This window comes from Sturnira hondurensis, unplaced genomic scaffold (genome assembly GCF_014824575.4).
Source record: "Sturnira hondurensis isolate 20B ecotype Veracruz unplaced genomic scaffold, ASM1482457v3 Scaffold0003693, whole genome shotgun sequence".
Lineage (NCBI taxonomy): Eukaryota > Metazoa > Chordata > Mammalia > Chiroptera > Phyllostomidae > Sturnira > Sturnira hondurensis.
In genome coordinates this window covers 5,171,628-5,193,857 of record NW_028076324.1, presented here as the reverse complement: position 1 = coordinate 5,193,857, position 22,230 = coordinate 5,171,628, and the positions used below count along the sequence as shown (strand labels likewise).

At 35.2% G+C, this 22,230-nt stretch overlaps 1 protein-coding gene across 9 annotated transcripts in view; it reads left to right on the top strand.

The window, feature by feature from the left end:
- HMBOX1 (homeobox containing 1) overlaps window positions 1–22,230 on the top strand; it is a 166,148-nt gene that overhangs the window by 86,408 nt on the left and 57,510 nt on the right. For all 9 annotated transcript variants that reach the window (XM_037042202.1, XM_037042199.1, XM_037042201.1 and 6 more), the window contains exon 6: window positions 20,391–20,501. In XM_037042202.1, coding sequence (XP_036898097.1) covers window positions 20,391–20,501 — 111 coding nt within the window. The remainder of the gene's footprint in view (window positions 1–20,390; window positions 20,502–22,230) is intronic.

Sequence of the window (22,230 nt, the reverse complement as noted above, 5' to 3'; positions counted from 1 at the left end):
ATGTAACAGGTATGAAATACCCGTATATAGTAACTTGTTCCCAAAAGTAAGAATTTATATAGACAGAAGTTCTGAGCCAGTTTTAGAAATGTTCCAACTGTGTGTACTCAGACCACTTTCTTCATGTCTCTTTAAAACAACCAGTAAAAACACAACATACAGTCAGTGTAATTGTAGTAATTTCTTTACAAAGGTGGGCATTCATGGATTCTTTCCCTAAGCAGACAACTTCAGACTGGATACTAAAAACCAACTGAAGTGTCACTGTACCTTTTTTAAAAACCTGATTTACTTTTAGAGCAGTTTGAGGTTCACAGTGAAAGCACAGAGAGACCCCCTGTACCTCCTGTCCCCCACACGTGCACAGCTGCCCTGCTATCAGTACAGGGCACCGGAATGGTATGTTTGCTGTCATCTGTGATCCTCATGGGAACATCGTCATCACCTGACGTCATAGCTTATATTAGGTGTACGTGATTTTGTGCATTCCAGGGGGGGTTGAAAAGTGTAAAATAGCAGCTATCCGTAAGTCACAGTCTCGCAAGATGGTGCTGTAGCTTCACTGCCTAAAAACCCTCTGTGCCCCTCCTCTTCATCCGTCCTCCCTGACCCCTGACAGACACTCGTTTTTCTCCTGTCTCACAGTTTTGCCTTTCCCAGAGTGTTATTACAGTGTGCAGTCTTTTCAGGTTGGCCTCTTCTTATAGATTCAGAGGGTCTCTGTAAAAAGATAAACAAGTTTGTTCACTTAGTAACATGCATTTAAGGTTTCTAATGTCTTTTCATAGCTCAGTGGCTTATTTCGTTTTAGGGGTAAGTAATATTTCATTGTCTGGATGTACCACAGTGTATTTGTCCATTGACCTACTGAAGGTCATCTTGGTTTCTTCGAAGTTTTGGCAATTATGAATATAGTTACTATGCACAAGTAGACTTTATATCTATATTAGAAAAGCGATGTTGGTAGGGCATAAAATCACAGACTGTGGAATTGTCCTTTCATGATACAACCAAGATAATTATGCTCATTTAACAAGATTTTATCAATTCCTATTTAAAGAATTTTACTAGTTTTACGTAGATCTCCAATTTGAAGGCTGCTATCTGTCCACAAAATGGGCAGATTATTATTACAGGTGAGTCTCGAAATTGACAAGGGTTAGAGTTTTGTTTCTGTTAGGAGACTTCTTTTGCAACCTTTGAATGGACTTCAGTTGCCAACAGTATCAGTGTTTCTGCAGAGTACATTTTAGGGTTTTCTCTTGTTTTACAACCTCTGGAAAATAAGAACAGATGGTGTCCCATGGTTCAAAAATTTCTTACTTTTTTTTTCATTTTTTCCTGCCTTCTGTAGTTTGTTGGCAAACTATTTTCTTGTAAACACAACATGTAAGTTTACTTCTTTTCCCCTGAGGAAAACATCCAGCCTGTAAATCTGAATGCCCATATTTTCTCTCTTTGGTTATGGCTCAATGAAAAATTGAAGTGAAAATAATTTCAGAGTACGCTTTTTGCCATGAAATTCATTGTTTTACCAGGGCTTTCATTATCTTGAATGCCACATAAAGGGTTGTACATTTTTAATGTAAATGTTATGAAGGTTGGTTTTCAAATATAAACCAAGATTTCTCTTTTGCCTATATTTAAAGTATGCACTATATTTAAATTTTTTTTTATTCTACCATAAGTTTTGACAAAAGTGACTTTCAAAGGTTAGGCACAGATGTGCTTTTTCTCCCCTTCAGTAATTTTTATTTTTGTTTCCCCCAATTATTGTTTCCTAAGATTGTGGAGAAAAGTCTTTACTGAAGGTTTTATATTCCCTTCTTCTCAGCTCTATGAAATATTCCCTTATATTTAAAAAATAATGGGATAGAGATAAATGACAGAAAGAAGTAATACCCTAGTAAGAAGGTCAGAAGGTATGTGTGTCTTATGAAATAGCAAGACCTATAGTTTAGCTGTAGTCCATGTGAGTTATTAGGCAATGTTATAAATAATTCCCTGCAGAAGAAGGTTTTGAAGGGAATAAATACCATTTTTTATAAACTATAGATACAGTCTTTTATGCATTAATGAATTAATCCTGTTAAATCTTGAAATTTACTGGGATCTTAAATCAAAGGACTTGACATCAGTTGCTACAAATAATTTGTTCTGTTAGGAAGATGTACTAGATTTAGTAATGTGTAATTACTAACTTTAGTTAGGTAAGGGACTGAAGCTTGAGCTCACCAAACTAACCAAGCTTGAGGGCCTTGATATCTGAGAGGCCTATAAAATTTTAAACAGTTGTTCAAATTTGTTGTCCTTTAAGAAATCTTTTAATATCAGCATGTGTCAGCTTCATATAAATTTGACTATATCTTTTAATCCCTACAGAATTAACTTGAGATATGCAGGGGAAATGTGTCTTTTTCTTTATTTTTAATCACCTGTGTTGAAATAAATTTGCACAAGAACAGAATGATCTGAGTTTTATCAAATTTATACAGTGGTATAACCATTACCAAAATCAAGATTTAGAACATTTTCAGTATTTCAACAAGTCCTTTCTTTGTTTTTAAATATATTTTATTGATTATACCATTACAGTTATTCTATTCCCCCCCTTCATTCCCCTCCACCCTGCACACCCCCTCCCCCACCATTCCCCCCCTTTAGTTTATGAAGATAAAAAATATGAACAGTGAAAGGACAGCAAACACACAGTTATTAACAACCACACCTAAAACAAAAGCAAACCAAGAGGACAGCTAGATCAGGAGCAGAACCATAGAAATGAGCAACACCTGGAGGGTTAGCAACAGGAGTGTGGGAGGAGGAGAAGGGGGGAGAAGTGGGAGAAAATAAGTAGCATAGACGGTAGGTAAAAAATAGACATGGGGGGAGGGCAAGAATAGTATGGGAAATATAGAATGTAAAGAACTCAACAAGTCCTTTCTTGCCTTCTTGCTGTCAAATATCTTTCTCCACTGCAAGTCCCTGGCACCCACTGATAAGCATTCTCTCAGTATAGTTTTGCATTTTCTAGAATGTCATGTGACTGGAATGGTACATGTATACCTTTTTTGTATCTGACTTTTTTCACTTAGCATGATACTTTTGATATTCATTAGTGTTGTTACATGTATCAGTAGTTTGTAACTTTTAAATGTTGAGTGGATGTAGCAAAATATGTTTATCCATTAATCAGTTGAGGGATATTTGAGTTGTTTCCAGATTTTAGCTATTATGAATGAAGCTGCTCTGAACATTTGTTTGAAACTTTTGGTGTAGACATATATTTTCATTTCTTATACCTAGGAGTGGGATTGTAAAGTTATTGGTAAGTACATGCTTAACATTTTAAGATACTACTAAACTGTTTTCCAAAGTGACTATACCAGTTTGCATTCCTACCAGCAGTATATGAGATTTCCAGTTGCTTTGCATTCTCTTCAGCACTTGGTATTTGTACTTTTCTTTTAAGTTTATCCAGTTTAGTGCATATGTAATGGAATCTCACTCTAGTTTTATTTGCAGTTTTCTAATGACTAATTATGTTGAACAGCTTGCAGATGCTCATTTGCTATTCTTGTATCTTCTTAGGTGAAATGCCTGTCAAATCTTTTGCCCATTGTTTTTTAATCAGGTCGTGTGCATTATTATTGATTACAATAGTTGTATGTATATTCTGGGTACAAATCCTTAAATATGTGAATATACAGATATCCTCGTCTGAGGCTTGCATTTTTATTTTTTTAATATTGTCCTTGAAAGAGCAAATGTTTTTAATTTTGATGAAGTTATATTTATCATTTTTTCTTTATGGTTCATGCTTTATGCATCCTAAGAAAAATTGCCTAAATGAAGTCTCAAGATTTTTTTATGTTTCCTTATAGAAGTTTTCTAGTTACAGCTCATACATTTTAGGCCTAGGAACTATTTCAAGTTACTTTTTGTATATGTGTGAGATAAAGGTTGGGATTTTTTTCCCATATGGATGTCCAATTGGTGGAGCACCATTTGTTGAAATGGTCAGCAATGATCAAGAGACTAGTCTTTTTCCATTCAATTACATTGGCACCTTTATCAAAAATCAATCTAATATATATGGTCCAGCAGAAGTAATGCCTCCTTGAGTGTGGCTGGTAGGATTCGTGAATGGTTCGCATGAGATGGTCACCAATTTGAACATCTCACCTAAAATGTCATATGGTGTGATATTGTTATGTTACAGAATTATGTGCTTATGACTTTGTAATAACAGATTTTGAAAGAAAAAAGGGGGATTATTTGTGCTACACCCTCTATATGTATGAGTATATTCTGAGCTCTCTATTGAGTTCCATTAGTTTTTATGTATATCCTTATACCAAATACAAACTGTAAATTATTGTAGACTTTTGTAAGTCTTGAAATCAGAAAGTATAATTTCTGCCAGCTTTGTTTCTTTTTTCTAAGGTCAGTATTGAAAAGATGTAGGTCTTTTGCATTAAGATATAACTTTTAAAATCAGCTTCTCAATTTCAACAAAACAGTCATTTGTAGTGAGATTGTGATTGAGATTATATTGAATATATAGCTCAGTCTAGCACTAAGAATTGACATCTTAATTTACAGAGATGGCATATCTCTCCATTTGTTTAGGTCTTTTTTATTTTTGTTCAGCTATGTTAGTAGTTTTCAGTGTATAGGCCAGTCTTCTACATATTTTCTTAAAATTATCTCAAAAGTATTTTATATTTTTGGTACTATTATGTTGGTGCTGTCTTTCACTTCAGTTTCCAGTTTGTTTGTTTTCGTCATAGAATAATTGATTTTGGTATATTCACCTTCTACTCTGTAACTTTGCTAAATTCTTTTATACTAGTAGCTTTTTTGGCAAATTCTTAGGGTTTTCTACATGCACAGTCATCTTCCTTTTATCTTCCTTTCCTATATGTATGTCTTTTATTTCTTTTTCTTGCCCTATTGCACTGACTAGCACTGTGAATATGATGATGAGAACTGGTATCCTTGCCTTTTTCCCAGTCCTAGGGAGCAAACATTTAATCTTTTGCCATTAAACATTTTCTTAGCTGTAGGTTTTTCATAGATGCCCTTTATCAAGATGCCCTTCAAAGGATGTTCCCCTCTATTTCTAGTTTCTGACAATTTTTTATCAAGAATGGATGATGTACTTGGTCAAATGCTTTTTCTTTATTGCGATGACACAAGGTTTTTCTTTTTAGACTTGTTAATGTGATGACTTACACTGATTGATTTTAAATGTTAAATGAGTCTTGCATTCTTGGACATATTCCACTCAATCATGATGTATTATCACTTATTATATGATTTATACAGTTTGCTGATATTAAGAATCATTGCACCTGTATTCATTAGGGACATTATTCTGGGTTTGTTTTGTTTGTTTTTTCTATTCTTATATTGTTTTATCAAGTTTAGTTACCATGATGATGTAGTCTCATAAGACAAGTTGGAAAGTGTTCGCTTCTCTTGTATTTCTAGAAGAATTGGTGTAGCATTGGTATTATTTCTTCCTTAAATATCTTTCTTTTGAGACTGCTTCTTTTATAATAGTGAATTCCTTACACTTAGTCATAACTTACTACCTCGATCTAATCCTGTAGGGGCTCGTACCTTGTACTGAGATCAACAGAACAAAATGTAGAAGAGTAGACATTATTGGTTCTTTAATACCTCAAAAGTTGCCAGCACTTTTCTACGTGATTTTACCCTTGGTAGATATGTTCTTCTTTTACCAATTGTCTACAATAGGATTACAAACCACAAACCAAATCGAGTTTGCTTTACATACAGCATTAGCCCTTCCCTGGTGCCCTAGTATGCCAAAGAACATAGTTTTCACTTAACTAATCTATGAGATTTTGCTTCCTGTGGTAGTTTTAAAGATATTGAATGACCTATCTCTAAATCTGCTGCTAGACAGATCTGTGGATGGCATCTTGGTTTCGAACATACTGGTTTTCATGTGCATGTCTGTTAACATTGTTCCTGATGAGAAACGTAGGAAAAGGATTTTAGAAACATTCTTAATATGATCTTTATTTAATATTTGGAGACATTTTAAAACCTAGAATATGCTATTTGAATAAAGAGTTTTTTTCTGCTTTCACTGTTTTAAACATAAGTTTTATTGGTTGTGCCCAAAAATTACAAAATATTTTTGAAGAACATATATTACTAATTTGTCTTCATTCTTTAGGGCATAGTAAGTTTGAAATATGTTAAAATATTATTATTATGAGCTATAATATTTATTTTAACTCTTTAACCATTTTTGTCCATGCTTTTGCTTAGTCTTTAGCTCAGCATTATCATCATGCTAAGTACCTATCAGAACGGCGTTGCCCTCTGTGAGCTGTGGAGGACCAGTGGCCCTGCTTCCTACTCCTGTGCACCTTGCTAGCTGAACTCTCTTTTTGGAGAGTTTTTATTTTTAGCTTTAATTTATTTTAACACTTACCAAGTGCTAGATGCTGTGCTAACTGTTTTATATATTTGACAGTAAGGTGTTAACTTCTTCAGTTATAGATGAGAAAACTGAGGCTAAATGAAATTCAGTCATTTGCCCTTAGTCATATAGCAAGTTGCTGTTTGTTTTGCTGCACAGCCTTTGTTCTCAACATAGCAGTTCAGAACATGGAGATAGTACAGGGCAGTGGTCAAGAGCACAACTTTGAGCGTTCAAACGTGATTTCTATCACTAGTTACGTGACTTTGAGCAAGTTACTCAGTGTCTTACACCTCAATTTCCTGTTTTGGAAAATGAGAATAATAATAATAATAACAACAACCACTACACAGGATTGTTGAGTAGGTTAAATGAATTCATTTATCTAAAGTTTCTGGAACCCTGTAAATGCTATAGAATTTTTTATTGTCATTATTAACCATTATACTTCTTAATGTTTGGCCAGCAGTCATTTCTCTTTTGTCTCTTAAAAGTTGACTTTTCTGAAGCTAAGCTTCCTGAGACTAAATTTGTTAACTACAATATTTCTAACTTTGGACCATTTAATTTAATTATAGATATTAAAAAATGTAGCACCCCCAAATTCATAGCAGCATTCTACAATAGTCAGAACATGGAAATAACCAAAGTATCTAACAATGTATAAATGGATAAAGGTAATGTGGGGTGTGTGTATATATCTTTATCTATCTATATCTATATATATAATGGAATATTGTTATTTGACATTAAAAAGAAAGAAATCTTGTCATTTGCAACAACTTGGACGGACCTTGTGGGTATTATGTTAAGTGAAGTAAGTCAGACAGAGAGACAAATTTTTTTTTAAATTCTCACCCAAGATTATATTTATTGATTTTAGAGAGAGGGTGCAGGAGGAGAGAGGAAAGGGAAGAGAGAAACAGAGAGAAACACTGATGTGAAAGAGAAACACTGATTGGTTGCCTCCTGTATGTGCCCTGACCAGGGATTAAACCCACAACCTTTTGGTGTATAGGATTATGCCCTAACCAACTGAGCCACTAGGCCAGGCTACTTTTTATACTAGGAAACATTTCATATGGTTCAAATTTCAGAAGTACGTAAGTGTATACACAGTGCTAAATCTAAATCTCCTACTCTGTCTCTTGGCCATAGTCCCTTTCCAGAAGAGACTGTTACCAGTTTCCTACATATTTTATGCATTTGTAAGCAAATAAGTATATCCAGCCATAGTTCCTCTATCCTTTTTGCCAAGTAGGTGGTATGCTGTATACACTATTCTGCACCAAGCTTTTCTAACTTGGCCATTATCCCACATTAGTGTGTTCGTGTGAGGGGGGAAGTTTTATTCTTTTATTGTTGTATAAAGTAATGATGCATTTTATAGTGTCCTGTAGATTTATGTTTATGTTTTCTTCTCTGAGTTTTATAATTTCAGTTCTTATGCTTAGGTATCTGATCCAGTCTGAATTTTTGTGTATGATGAGAACCGTATACAAAAATGAACCATCATTTTGTTGTTTGTGGATATCTAGTTGTTTGAGCACCATTGATTGAAAGACTGTTCTTTCCTTACTGACTTTTATCACCCTTGTCAAAAGGCAATTGAGCAAAATGGTACTAGAACAAATAAAAAAATTTTAGTGAAGGTGAATATACCGAAATCAGTTATTCTGTGACAAAAAAATAAACAAACTGGAAATTGAAGGCTTTTTTAAATTTTATTTTTCAGTTGCAGTTTACATTCAATATTGTTTTGCATTAGTTTCAGGTGTACAGCGTAGTGGTTAGACAATCTTGTTCTTTACAAAGTGTTCTTGACTCTCAATTCTGTCCCATTGCTCTGTATGTCTGGCTTTACGCCAGTACCACACAGTCTTGATTACTGTACTTCGACGGGAAGTCTTGAAATCAGGAAGTGTGATTCCTCCAACTTTGTTCTTTTCAGATTGTTTTGGCTAGTCTGGGTCCCTTATATTTCCACAGGAATTTTAGGACCACTTTGTCAACTTCTGCAAAAAAGGCAGCTGGAATTTTAATAGGAATTAACATTGAATCTGTTGTTGAACTTGAGGAGTATGTCATTCTAAAAATATTAAATCTTCTAGTCTATGAATATGTGATGTCTTTCCATTTATTTAGGTGTTCTTCAGTTTCTCTCCACAATGTTTTATAGTTTGTGTTGTACAAGTTTTACACTACATTTGTTAGATTTATTCCTAAATATTTCATTCTTTTTGAAGCTATTGTAAGTGGAATTGCATTCTGAATTTTAACTTTCGATTATGCATTGTTAGTGGACAGAAATAAAATTTAATTTTGGGTGTTGATCTTGTATCCTGCATTTTCTATGTGCATGTGACTTTGTGTATTCCTTCAGATTTTGTACATAGAAGATTGTGCCATCTGCAGACAGTTTTACTTCTTTCTTTCCGATCTGCATGCCTTTTGTTTATTTATCATGCCTTACTGACATGGCTAGAACCTCCAGTGCTATTTGAACAGAAGTAGTGAGAGTGAACATCCTTGTGTTGTTTTTGATCTTAGTGGCAAACCTCTGTCTTTAACCATCAAGAATAATGTCAGCTGTGGGTTTTTCATGGATGTCATCCATCAAGATAAGAATCAAGATAAGAAATTGCTTCCATTTCTAGTTTGTTGAGTGTTCTATGTCATGAAAGGATGTTGGATTATCAAATGTTTTTTTCTTTGTCTATTAAAATAATTGCATGGGTTTTGTAATTTTTTAATATAGTGTATTTATTACATTGATTTTCACACATTGAATGCATCTTGTTTTCCTGAGATAAATCCTACTTGGTCATGCTGTATAATACTTTTTATATATTGTTAGGTAGAGTTTGCAAATGTTTGTTGAGGATTTTACATCTATATTCATAAGGAATATTGATCTGTATTTTTTCTTATCTTTATCTGGTTTTGGTATCAGAGTAATATAAGCCTCATACAATGAACTGGGAAATATTTCTTTATTTTCTAGTTTTTGAAACAGTTTGTGATTGACAGGTGTGTGTGTATTATTTTTGGAACATTTGGTAGAATTTACTAGTAAATCTGTCTGACTTTCCTTTGTGGGAAGATTTTTGACCACTGATTCAGTCCTTACTTGCTATAGATCTATTGAGATTTTCTGTTTCATCTTGAGCAAGGTTCATACGTTATTCTGGGAATTTGTCCATTTCTTCTTGGTTTTGTAATTGTTATGTAGTTGTTTATATAGTTCCCTTATAATCCTGTAAGTTCAGTAGTAATGTCTTCTCTGTCATTCCTGATTTTAGAGATTTGAGTATTCTCACATTTTGCTTGATCAGTCTACCTAAAATTTTCTCAGTTTTGTTAACCTTTTCAAAGAATGAATTTGTCATTTCATTTTTTCTGTATTATGTTTCTATTTTCCATTTATTTTTGCTTTATATTATCTCCTTTCTTCTGCTTACCTTGTACTTAGTTTGCTCTTCTTTTTCTAATTTTTTTAAAGATCTATTTCCATCATTTTTGGTTTTTTGAATAGAGGCATTTTCAACAATAAATTTTTCTTTAAGAACTTCCTTAGCTTCATCTCATAGATTTTTGTATGTTGTATGTGTGTTTTTTAATCATCTCAGAGTATTTTCTAATTTTTTCTCATGATTTCTTCTTTCACACATTGGTTAGAGCTGTGTTGATTTTCACATATTTGTGAATTTCTCAGCTTTTTTCTGTTACTGATTTCTAATTTCATTTCATTGAGCTAGTAGAACAAACTTTGTATGATTTAAAAATTGTTCAGAATTGTTTTGTGGCTTAACATGTGGTTTACCCTGGGGAGTGTTCCACATAAGCCTTGAGAAAGTGTTCTACTACTGAGTGGATTATTCTTTAGGTATTTGTTGGGTTTAGGTGGTTTATAATGTTCAGATTTTCTGTTTTCCTGTTAATTTTCTGTCTTGTTTATTATTGAAAGTGGAGTATGGAAGCCTCCAACTGTTATTGTTGAATTGTCTCTTCAACAATAAAGACCCTTCAGGTCTTTCAGTTTTCACTGCATGTATTTTGGGGCTCTGGTTGGGTGTATAAATGTTTTAAATTATGCCTTCCTCATCAATTAATCCTTTTATTATTATAAAATATCCTTCTTTTGTCTCTCATAGTCTATTTTGTGTAATAGAGCCACTCAAGTTTTGGCTTAATTACCATTTATGTGGTGTATCTTTTTCCATTCTTTTACTTTCCACTTACCCATGTCTTTGAATCTAAAATATATCTCATGTAAGCATGATATTTGGATTGTGTTTTTTTAGAATGGATTTTAAAAGATCTGCAATCTGTCTTGTTAGAGTGTTTAATCCATTTAAATGTAATTATGAGGGGAGATTTACATCCGCCATTTGATTGATTGTTTTCAGTCTTGTGTCTGTCTTGCTCTCCCATTACTTGACTACTTCCTTTTTTGTGTTTCATAGATATTTTGTAGTGTGCCAGTTTAAATCCCTTGTCATTTCCTTGTTATTTTTTTGTTACTGTCTTAGTGTTTTCCTTGGGAATTAACCATTAACATCTTAATTTTAACAGTCTAGTTTGGATTAATACAAACTTAATTTCAGTAGTATACAAAAAAACTTTGCTCCTTTATAGCTTAATTTCTCTACCCCCTTCTTTGTTTTTGTTATTGTCATATAAATTATGTGCTTATTCGTTGTGTGTTCATCAGCTTAGATTTACAAGTATAATTATTGAACTATCTAATTTGCTTTTAAATCAAATAGGAATAAAGGGAATTACAAGATGAAATACATTTATACTGTTTTTTTATATTTACCTATGTAGTTACTTTTACTGGCATTCTTTATTTCTTCATGTGCATTTGAATTATTGTTTAGTGTCCTTCTGTTTCAGCTAAAGAACTCTTTTTCTTGGAGGGCAAGTCTTCTGGTGTCAGAATTGTTCTGGTATTGTTCATCTGGCAGTGTCGTGATGTCTCTCCATTTTGGAAAAGTAGTTTACCTGGGTTAGGGTTCTTGTTTGATGCTCTTGCCTCCCCTCCCCCAGCACTTTGAATATATTATTCTGCTGCCTTCTGACTCCTTGGTTTCTGGTGAGAAAATTGCTGTTAATCTTATTGAACACCCTCCTTATACATAACGAATTATTTCTCTCTTGCTGCTTTCAAATTTTCTTTGCCTTTGGTTTTCAGCCATTATTGATGTAGGTGTAGATCTCTCTGAGTTGACTCTACATTAAGATTAGTGAGCTCTTTGGATGTGTAGATTAGTGTTTTTCATTAGGAAGTTGTTTGACCATTAGTTTTCAAATACGCTTTTTTCACTTTTCTCTCTTTTCTTCCTAGGACTTCCATTGTATGTATGCGGGTGTACATAAGGGGTCCCACAGATTTTTGAGGCTCTGTTTTATTTCTTGTTTTTTTCACTTTTTCTTCTGTTTTTTATAATTGATCATTTTAACTGACCTGTATTCAAGTTTTACTGATTATTTATTCTGCCAGGTCACATCTGAAGTTGAGCCCCTTCAGTGAATTTTTCACTTCAAATTATTGTACTTTTCAACTACAGAATTTCTATATGATTCATTCTTAAAATTTCTGTGTCCTTACTGACACTCTGCTTGGTGAGGCATTTTTCTCACCAAAAACTACTTTGCTTTAGTTTTTTAAACATGTTTTCTTTAGTTCTTTGAATATCTTTAAAATAGCTGATTTAAATCAAGTCCAACATCCAGTTTCTTTAAAAACACTTCTTTTTGACTGCTCCTTTTACTAAGTATGTGGCATACTTTCTTGTGCATTTGCATGGTTTTGTTTTCTTTTGCTTTTAAAATTGGACAGTATAAATAATGGGGAAATTCTGGAAATCAGATTTCTCTCTCTCCTTGGCTTTGTTGTCATTATTGTTTATTGTTGTCATTCTTTTCTTTTTTAGTGACTTTCTTGAACTAATTCTTTAAATATGTCTTTTCTTTGTTACCTTAGTGGTCAGCTAATTGTTAGAGATTTCTTGTGCCTGGAACCAGTAGGCTTCCCAGGTTTGCAGGGGGACTCTGTACGTGTATTGGGGCATGTGTTTAATGCTTAGGAAAACAGTCCATAATTCTGCCTTAGCTTTCATTTTCTCTTTTCACCATTCGTCAAGGTTAACTAGAGGTAAGAGCTTAGGGTCTTCACAGTTTTTCATTGTGTGTGCATGTTGCCCTCGTCATGCACATAGACCTAGGCATGCGCACAGCCCTCCTATGGGCCTGGCTTTCTAGATTCCCAGAAATATGTCAAAGCTTTACAAAGACCCTCATAGACTTACCTTATCCCTTGGCTTTTAAAATATTTGGTCAGCTCCAAATTTGCCCCAGTTGTTATCACCTCAGGCACCTGCAAATAATAAATGATTGCCACTGATTGTTTTCAATAGACCACCTTCCTTCCTTCTCCCAGGGAAAATAATGTTTACATTGAATGAGGTTTGAATCAGATCAAATAAGGACAGGCCTTATAAATAGGAGTTTTCAGGGAATTCCCGAAACAGGTCAGATAATGGCAGTTCTCTAAGAATGGCGTTTTGGGGAACTCCAAACCTGTTATGCCCCCCTCTGTTGGCTATGAGAATGCTCCTGGTTTCCACAGGGACTGCAGGAATGTTGTTTTTCAAGTTGATTGGGATGCTGGGATGATGGGAATGGCTGCAGGTTAAGTTCAAAATGTCATAAAGTTGTTTTTACAAAGATTCAGCTTTTTTTTCAAAGCACTCCTTGGATTGTTACAAACCTTTGGTTAATTTCTAGAGTTAGGAAAAAGTGATTCTGATCATTTTTGCCAGCTCATTATGGTAAAGTAGCTTTTGTTATCATTGCTTTTAGAGAGGACTGGTTTTTCAGAGCTCCTTACTCTGCTATTTTCACTGACATCAGTCCAATTTAATAGATTTTGAAAGAAAATCTAACCCAGAAAATTTTCCCTGTAGAGTTGTCTTCAGAGTATAAACATGGAAGACAAACACAAACATACCCCAACTGGGGGATATAGTATCAATAAACCTGGACAGTCATGTAATGCTTAACAACAGTGATATACCCTAAGAAACACGTCACTAAGTGATTTTGTCGTTATGCAGATATCATGGAATGTACTTAAACAAACCTGCATGGTTTAGCATACTGCGCACTTCTGCTGCATGGAGTATCGCAGTCACATATGCAGTCTGCTGTTGACTGAAACGTCGGTATGCAGTGCATGGCTGTGCTGATCAAAAACTGCTTGGTGAAGAGATCCTGCCAATCAAAACTTAAATTGAGAAAATAACATCAAGGCATTAACTAAAAAGGGAACAAGCAGGACCTTCTAGGGAGCACAAAAACAGTTTATGTCTTTATTTGAGCAACAGTCATGTATGTATATATATGTTAAAACTAGAAAGTAGTGTACTTCACTATATGTAGAATATGCCTCAATTAAAAACAAAAACATAGAGCTTAGGAATGCGAAACTTTATGGTAAGCCTTGAATTCATTTGAATCCAGAACTATGGGTAACAACTGTGGAAATTACAAATCCAGAACAAAGTGTAAGTATTGACCATGCAAAAATACCTTCAAATGTCAAGAGTTCGGTGTGAAGGTTGGGACAGGAGATGGGGAGAGTATAGTCTGTACATGTGTATTAGTTATCTATTGCTATGTAAAAATTTACATTAGACCATCGCCACTTGAACCTGAATCTTTATTCTCTCACTCAGTTTCTAAAGGTCAGGAATGTAGGAGCTGCTGAGACAGGTCTTTGTGATTCAGGGCGTCTCGAGGCTGCAGTTTTCCGAAGGCTCAACTAAGGCTGGAGAACTCACTTCCCAGGTGGCTCGCTTGCAGAGCTGTTAGAATGCCTCAGTTTTTTGCCACATGGACTTTCTCCATAGGTCAGATTCAGTGGTCTCACTGTGCGGCAGCTAGCTTTCCTCAGAAGCAACTATCTCAGGGAGAGAGCAAGGCAGAGGTTGTGATGTTTTTCGTGGCCTAGCTTCAGGGGTCAGAGACTCTGATTTCTGACCTGCTGCAGTGGTTGCAGAGACCAGTCCTGAGCTGCGCAAGAGGGGATTACGCAGAGATAGGAAGGCCAAGAGGATTATTAGGGCTCATCCTGGAGGCTGGCTACCACGGTCTGCTAATTTTCCATGTTTTTTCAGCCGGGAGTCATTAGATACCGACCACAAGCTAGAAAATAATGCTTCCAGCCTTCTAATGTTTTTGTATAATTCTTTTCTCTTGCATTAGAATACTCTTTTAGTAACCTAATTTCCTGTAGAGAAGTATTTACTAAACTTGAGATCTTTCATATCACTCTAGTTTAAATTTTTATCTTGAGGTAAAATCAGATGAAACTAAACTTAATATTTTTAATTTTAAACTTCTCTCTATAGTATGATCTCATTTTAGTAATTATTTCTCCCTCTTCTGTTTACTTTTATGCTTGAAGTGATTTTGTAATGGTTGTAGTTATTTCTGAGTGGTAAGATTTTAGATGTTTTTTTTAAACTAGTTTTACTCTGAATTTTTCTACTTTGAATTGCTTAGAATTCCTTTTTATGATGAGCATGTATTTACAAAGAGAAAGTCAGACTTTCAAAATAAACTGTATAATATTTAGTTATGGTGAGACTGTATCACAACGTATCTATTGATTAGAATATAAAATTGGGTCTAACCTTGGGGGAAGTCTGGTAGAACCTATAACAAACCACAGTGCTGCTCATGTGGTACAAATTAAAAATTCCATTCCTGTGAATGGACCCTGGAGTATTTATTCATATGCACAAAGATAGGCATAGAAGGTTGCATCATCATTTATAATAGTGAAACATTAGCAACAACTGAAGTGTCCAATAATAGATAAATATTTAAGTAGGTTATTGTATAGAATACCATGTAGCCATTAGAATGGTGAAGATTCATAATGTACTACATGAAAAAAAATTCTAAGACATTATGTAAGAAATGCAGGTTATTCATTATATATAGAATAATTCCCACCATGTTTTTAGAAAACAACTAGGTGTGTGTGTGTGTACACATATTTATGTATTAAAAGCATAGGAAAGAGTCTGGAAGGATTCATACCAAATAAACAAGAAATTAAATAATTAAAAATGGAACTGCCTTTTGAACCAGAAATTCCACTTCTGGGAATATATCCTAAGAAACCCGAAACATTAGTTCAAATGAATATATGTTCATTGCAGCATTATTTACAATAGCCAAAATCTAGAAACAACCCAAGTTATCTATCAGTAGGTGAGTGAATAAAAAAGCTGTGGTACATTTACACAATGGAATACTACTCAGTTGTAAAAAAAAACAGAGAGAGAGAAAAGAAATCTTTTGCAATAGCATGGATGGACCTGAAGATCTGAATATTATTATGCCAAGTGACATAGCCAGTCAGAGAAAGACAAATAACCATGTGATCTCACTTATATGTGAATCTAATGAACAAAATTAAGTGATAATTTTTTAAAAAAATAATAACTTTAGGATAGGAATTAAGAGAAGGGTTGAGGATTAAGTTTTTGTGACTTGTTTTGGGGGAAGATGTGTGCATGTGTTTTAACTTAAAAATTGTGGAAGGTGAATTATAGAGATAACTGCAGTTCTCAAGCAGAAAATTGCTTGAAGAACCATGTTTCATTTTTTTCAATTGTGAAATGATCTGCCAGTTAAAAAGCATCTGATCAGGAGAATTTTGGATCTTAGATGGCTCGTTCTTTTAATCAGTTAATTTCAATCGTCCAGGCAAAAGAGACTGAAATTCCAGCTGCAGGAAGGAAGATTAGAGAGAATTTTAGGAAGGGAAAGTTTGGATTTAGTAATAAGCCTGTGAATGTTAGGGGAAAAGAGTAGAGTAGAAGGTAAAATTGAGAAGAGGGACATAGGAATAAGAGCAGATTAAAAGGCAAAGGTTAATGAATTAAATTTATTGCGTTGAAGACCTGAGGGAAATTCTCATGAAGCTAACTAGCAGATGGTTTGAAAAAAAACAGTCTGGTGCTGTGACATGTAGATGATAATTTTAAATTATGGTGATAGTTCAGATGACCAAGGAAGAGTGTATAGATTGAGAGAAGTGCTTAAAGATGTCACCCTAGGGACACTAACATGTGTAAGGAGCTAGCAATTCCTAAAGTTGCATTGGAGAGTTGTCTCCAGCATTCATTCCATGGATGAAGATGATAATCAGTGGTCAGTAGTGCCATGTTCCACAGGAAGTGGAAGGAAGGAGACGCACTTAAATTTGTACTGAGACTTGGACAAAAATGGGTAGTCATGGGGAGCCCTCTAGTGGAAGGGAACACTGTCACTTGAGAAACTGGAAGCTGCCTGATGGGGCAGAAGCTCAGGAAAGAATGTGAATGAAGCTGGCAACATCCTTTTGACTATAGTGCAATCGCTTTCTTAAAGGAAGGAAATTAACCAGGGGTTAGTTGTAGTTTCTCAGTGTATGAAGGTTATATGTAAATTTTCATTTCTTTTGTCCCGTGAAAGGTAGAAAAGAGGCTTTGAAGAACTAAAACTTGTGGAGAGTAATATTTTTTTTCTGCAGTAGGCAGTAAGAGGAGAGTTAGGAAATTTTTTTTCCCCAAGGAGAAATACAAAAACTGGTAGTGTAGGGAAGCTGCATGGCCCTTTGACACCAAGCTCACTCAAAGTTCCGAAAGCATGAGGCAGCCTCCGAAGGGAGAGTTGAAAGAACTTTACCTATCACTAAGCCAGTAACTGAGAAAAATCATTGGGAAAAATGTGTATTTTACACATTTAATTTTTATCATGCTTCTTGTAGATAAAGTACCTGCTGAGTTACTTCATTTTCTATATTTATTATATGAAAATGGATTAAGTTTACAGGGAAGTTCCTTTTTTATTTCCTACATAAGACTGGACAGAAGGATAGTCTTTCTTTACTACCTTCTGTCCCTTTGCTTTATGAAATTAATAATTATGCATAGAGAAAATTATGGAGTAACATATTAACAGTTGACATTGTTTACTGTTACTGTTGTTTACTGTTTACTGAGGGAAGGCCAAAATCAACTTCTTTTTTGTACTTTGTTTAACTTAATTGCAGAGTTTATAAAACAACCAGTAAAATATGTAGTGTTTATAAGGGAAGGCTAAATATAAAATAAATTAATACCTATTTGTGGAACAATTAAGAAAACAATAGAGGTATACTGTGTAGGGGTCTGCCACTCTGCTGTCTTTGGCTATGTGTAAGTTTTTGTTATGTAGATTGCATACTTTGTCATTTATATCATGGGCATCTTTTCATATTGATACATATCCATTTACTTTTTTAAAATACTGCATAGAATTTTAAAAACTTTTTTGGGAAACTTCTGCAAAATGAAATATAAACAGAGAAAAGTATTTAGCTTAATGATGTTTACCAGGTGAAGCCATGCATATCACCACCATCCAGATGAACATTAGTGCTGCTCACTCCAGAAGCCTTCCTCACACTGCCTCCCAGTGCCTACCCTGCTCCGCCCAAGCCACAGGTAGCCCAACACTGCTCTGATGGCCATTCACATAGATAATTGTGTCTGTTTTTCAGTTTTATATAACTGAATCATACAGCCGTGTGTGGCTTTTGTATGTGTCTTATTTTGGGGAGGGGGGCAACATTGTTTCTGTGAGATTTATCCATGGTGTGCATGTTGCAGTAGTTTGTCCTTTTTCTCTTTGGTACAGTAGTCTGTAGATGAATGCAGAAGTATCCCAGTTTGTGCATTCTGTTGATGGGTATTCGAGTTGTTTCAAACCAGGGACTGTTATGGATAATACTCAATATAAGCCACCTTGTGTATGTCTTTAGAACACCTTGCTGTTGAACACGTATTTCCTTGTGCTATATACTGAGGAGAGAAACTGCTAGATCCTATGGCATGCTTATGTTTAGCTTTGGTAGGTACTGCCCACCTGTTTCCCAAAGAAGTCCTGACATTTTCCCCTTCCATCAGCAGTATGATGAGAGTTCCATATATTCCATGTCCTTGCCAACACTTGGTATTGATGGACTTTTGTTTGGTTTGTTTTGTTGTTCTATTGTTGTTTGGTTTGGGTGGCTGATTTAGAACATTACTCTTAAAGTCTTCCCAGTTTTCTGTTATGTGAGTATATCATAATTTACCTAACTTTCTTTCGATGGGCTTTTGCCCTCTTACCTCTGCAGCGTAGCCAGAACCCGGACAGCATAATATCAAGTGGGCTCTGAGTTTGTTCTGCGTGATCTGACTGTGTGAGGGAGATTTAACACTGAAAGTAACAGGAATGATATAGTCCATTTTTTCTTAAAAGATTTTTCTTATGTTTTCTTTGTTTTTTAGTAGTATGCTACCAACATGAAGAATCCATATAAGAATTTTATTTTTTGGACATGAAAATCAATTTTTATTTCATGATAGTAAAAGCTGGTTTTCTCCACTCTTGTTTAAAAAGGTAGTGTAATGTCTGAACCTAGCCTTGTGGTGAAGGCGTCACTAAACACAGAGAATTCTAAGTGATCGGTGTTCACTTCGAACAAGGCTTGCAGTGCTAGCTGCAGCACCTGCATCACACAGATCTTCAGTCCGTTGGCAAACCACTGTGTGGGTTATTTGAGAATGCAGCTACTTAGGTTTTGGAAAACCAAATTTCACCCTTTGAACGTGAACTTTGTTTCCAATCAGAGAACCTTGCTTCACAGCTCAATTTGTCTTTTAATGAAACTCCTCTCCAAATTCTCCTCTAACATAGATTTTTTAAAGTATGAAACTTCAGGGACTTGCTTTTAATGAGTTAAATGTGATTACCAAGCCTCTTGCTTCTCCTGCGAGGGGGCGTGATCACTTCTCCATAACCACTCCTCCTGTTTTGCATTATTGCTTTAAACAGGTGTTGGCACAAGTGGTATTCAGTACTATCCAGTCACCAGCAGAAATTCCTGGGGAGAGTTCAGATACTGTTCACCCTCTCTGATTGCTGGCTGGTCCTTTAGAAAGTGCCCTTTGGACATATGTTTCATCTTTCCTATTTTTCTTTGCTTTTGCAAGTTGTGTGTTAAATTATTCATTTTTCGAATAGCTATAATGACCAGAAGGAGCGTGTGATTTTCATACTAGTGAGTTTTAGACATACTCTTTATTTTCACATGTAGAGGTTTTTCACATTTCTAATTAATTGCTGTCAAGAACTTCTTAGTGATAGCTGAAAGCTGCTTTATATTTTGCTCAGTTTTTTGAAAAGTCTGTTAAAAGACTGTCTTTACCTCTTGAAAATTCTTAAGAGGTCATATTGCAGCAGAACTCTGAAAGTCTTCCAGTCCTTCGTTATCTCTACTGGTGGTGATGGATCTGAAATGCCTCAGTGAATTAACAAATGAGCCAAGAACCTTATCGAAGAGAGTATTTTCAATGACCTCCCCTTTTCCAGCCCCTAACTCTTGTTATTAGTATCAGTAATGAGTAGCAGAACTTGCTGTCTTGATTTTTTTTCTTATCGATATCTAGTAAAAGTTCTAATACTCTAAACCCAGATTGGAGTAGAGGTGGTGGTGATTGAAGGACCACAGATCTAAACAACTTCTGACAAATAGCTATTACTTAGAAATCTTTTTGTGTATCTCCCATATATTTGTGGAACAGGGTTGGAGGTTGATTTTAGAGACCACTTTCAAATCTCGGCTAATACAATGCTATGACCTCTAGTAGACAATTCTGATTATATCCTAACCCACGTAGTCAGCCTTTACAGAAACACCCAACATGAAAGAGGGTTCAGGTTGCAGCTTCCTTACAGAGAAGAGTTTTGAAGAACCCAGTAGTCTAAAACCCACAGAGCCCTCCCTGACTTCCCAGTAATTTCAGTACTTACAACAGCTGTTTCTCTCCCTATGTAGGTATCAGTCAGAGCCGGATCTCTCACTGGCTGTTGCAGCAGGGATCAGACCTGAGTGAACAGAAGAAAAGGGCATTTTACCGATGGTATCAACTTGAGAAGACAAACCCTGGTAAATATAATTTTCATTTTTCATTGCATGTGAAACGAGACATGTGTAATTAATTTTACTTCATTGAATGCATGTGCTGCCTTGTCTTCACCAAGGTACAATAGTTTCAGATTTTACTGTCGTTCCTTTAAGCCAAAGAACACTCTTCATTGTAAAACACTCTTAACTGTAAAACCTAATCCCCAGTTGTACAAATACTTAGTTCGGTGGCTAATATTATCTAGTCTTTTTCACTCCTTCCTCCAAGGTGCACCTCTGTGTTTCCAAGTAATATGATATTTCCAACTGAAATCTGAAAGAAAGGTATCGGTTGTCAGTGGGTGATTTGTTTTTCCTCAACTGTAGGTACACACGTAAGATTCTGTGTGTAGATTTCCTGTTTGCTTGGTAAATCTTGTTTTAGTTAGTGGTGTAAATTTATACTTTTATTTGTTCATGCTGCACTATAGTCAGTGATCTCTGCTAATGATTTTATGTTTATAATTGTAATTACTTGAGTGATGAGTGGGTCTTTGCACTTACAGGTGAGGGTGTCCTGGTGACTTAGGGAATAGCAGTAGGTTAGGAAGCAAAATAAAATCTTAGGAAAAAGATCACAGAAACTTTGTCTTGGAGGTTGCCAGGAATCAGCAAATGCTATTGCAGAATATTTTTAACAAGTGGTGTATAAAATAATACACCTGATCTCAGGCCCACCTGGTGATGGAGCTGTCTTCTGTAACACCACAGCATCACAGCCTTTGCTTGCAGACTGAATTACCAGTTGTAATATTGCATACGGAAGAGTCTTAGCTAATAATATAGCATTGGCTCTGAGGCAGAAATAAAGAATGTTATAGAGACATATTTTTGTGTGTGTCTGTAGTACGATTTTTTTTTTTCAAAGATCACATTCTTGACCTGAAAAGCCCAGGCAGGGCCAAAGCAGAAGAGACCATGTGAACCTCTCTGCAGTGGAGTGTTTGTCTGTCCTCCACCTCCAACTTCTGTTTTGAAGTGTTTCAGTGTACTTTCTGAGAAAAGTTGAAAGACTAGCGTAGTAAGCATCTGTTTACACTCTTCTTAGAATCAGTGGTTGTTAACATTTTGCTGTATTTGCTTTATTTCTATAAAATAAATAAATGAATAAATTCAAAATATGTATGTGTGCATGTATACACACACACTCTCTCTTCAGCATTCATCTCCAAAAATGACAATCACCTCCATACCACAGTTTCTGTTATCCCATCTAAGATGCAAGAGAAATCAATAATAATTCCTTAATATCAACAAATACCCAATCCATATTCACATTTCTCTCTTTGTTGTAAGAATGACTTTTGTAGCTTTTAAAAAATTGAATAGGCCCTGGCTGGTGTAGCTCAGTGGATTGGGCGTGGGCCTGTGAACCAGGGAATCGCGGTTTGATTCCCAGTCAGGGCACATGCTGGGGTTGCAAGCCAGTTCCCAGCAGGGGACCCACGAGAGGCAACCATACATTGATATTTCTCTCCCTCTCTCCTTCCCTTCCCCTCTAAAGATAAATAAATAAAATCTTTTAATAAAAAAGTAAATAAAAGTAAAAATAAAAAATTGAATAGTATCTGATTTAGGTTGATAAGTTGTAATTTGTTGTTGTTTTTTAAGACTCTTAGAATCGCATATTACAGAATGTCCCATATTCTGGATTTTTAATTTTCTCTCAGTGTCAGGTAACCGATTCCTCAGTAGCCCTGTATTTTCTGTA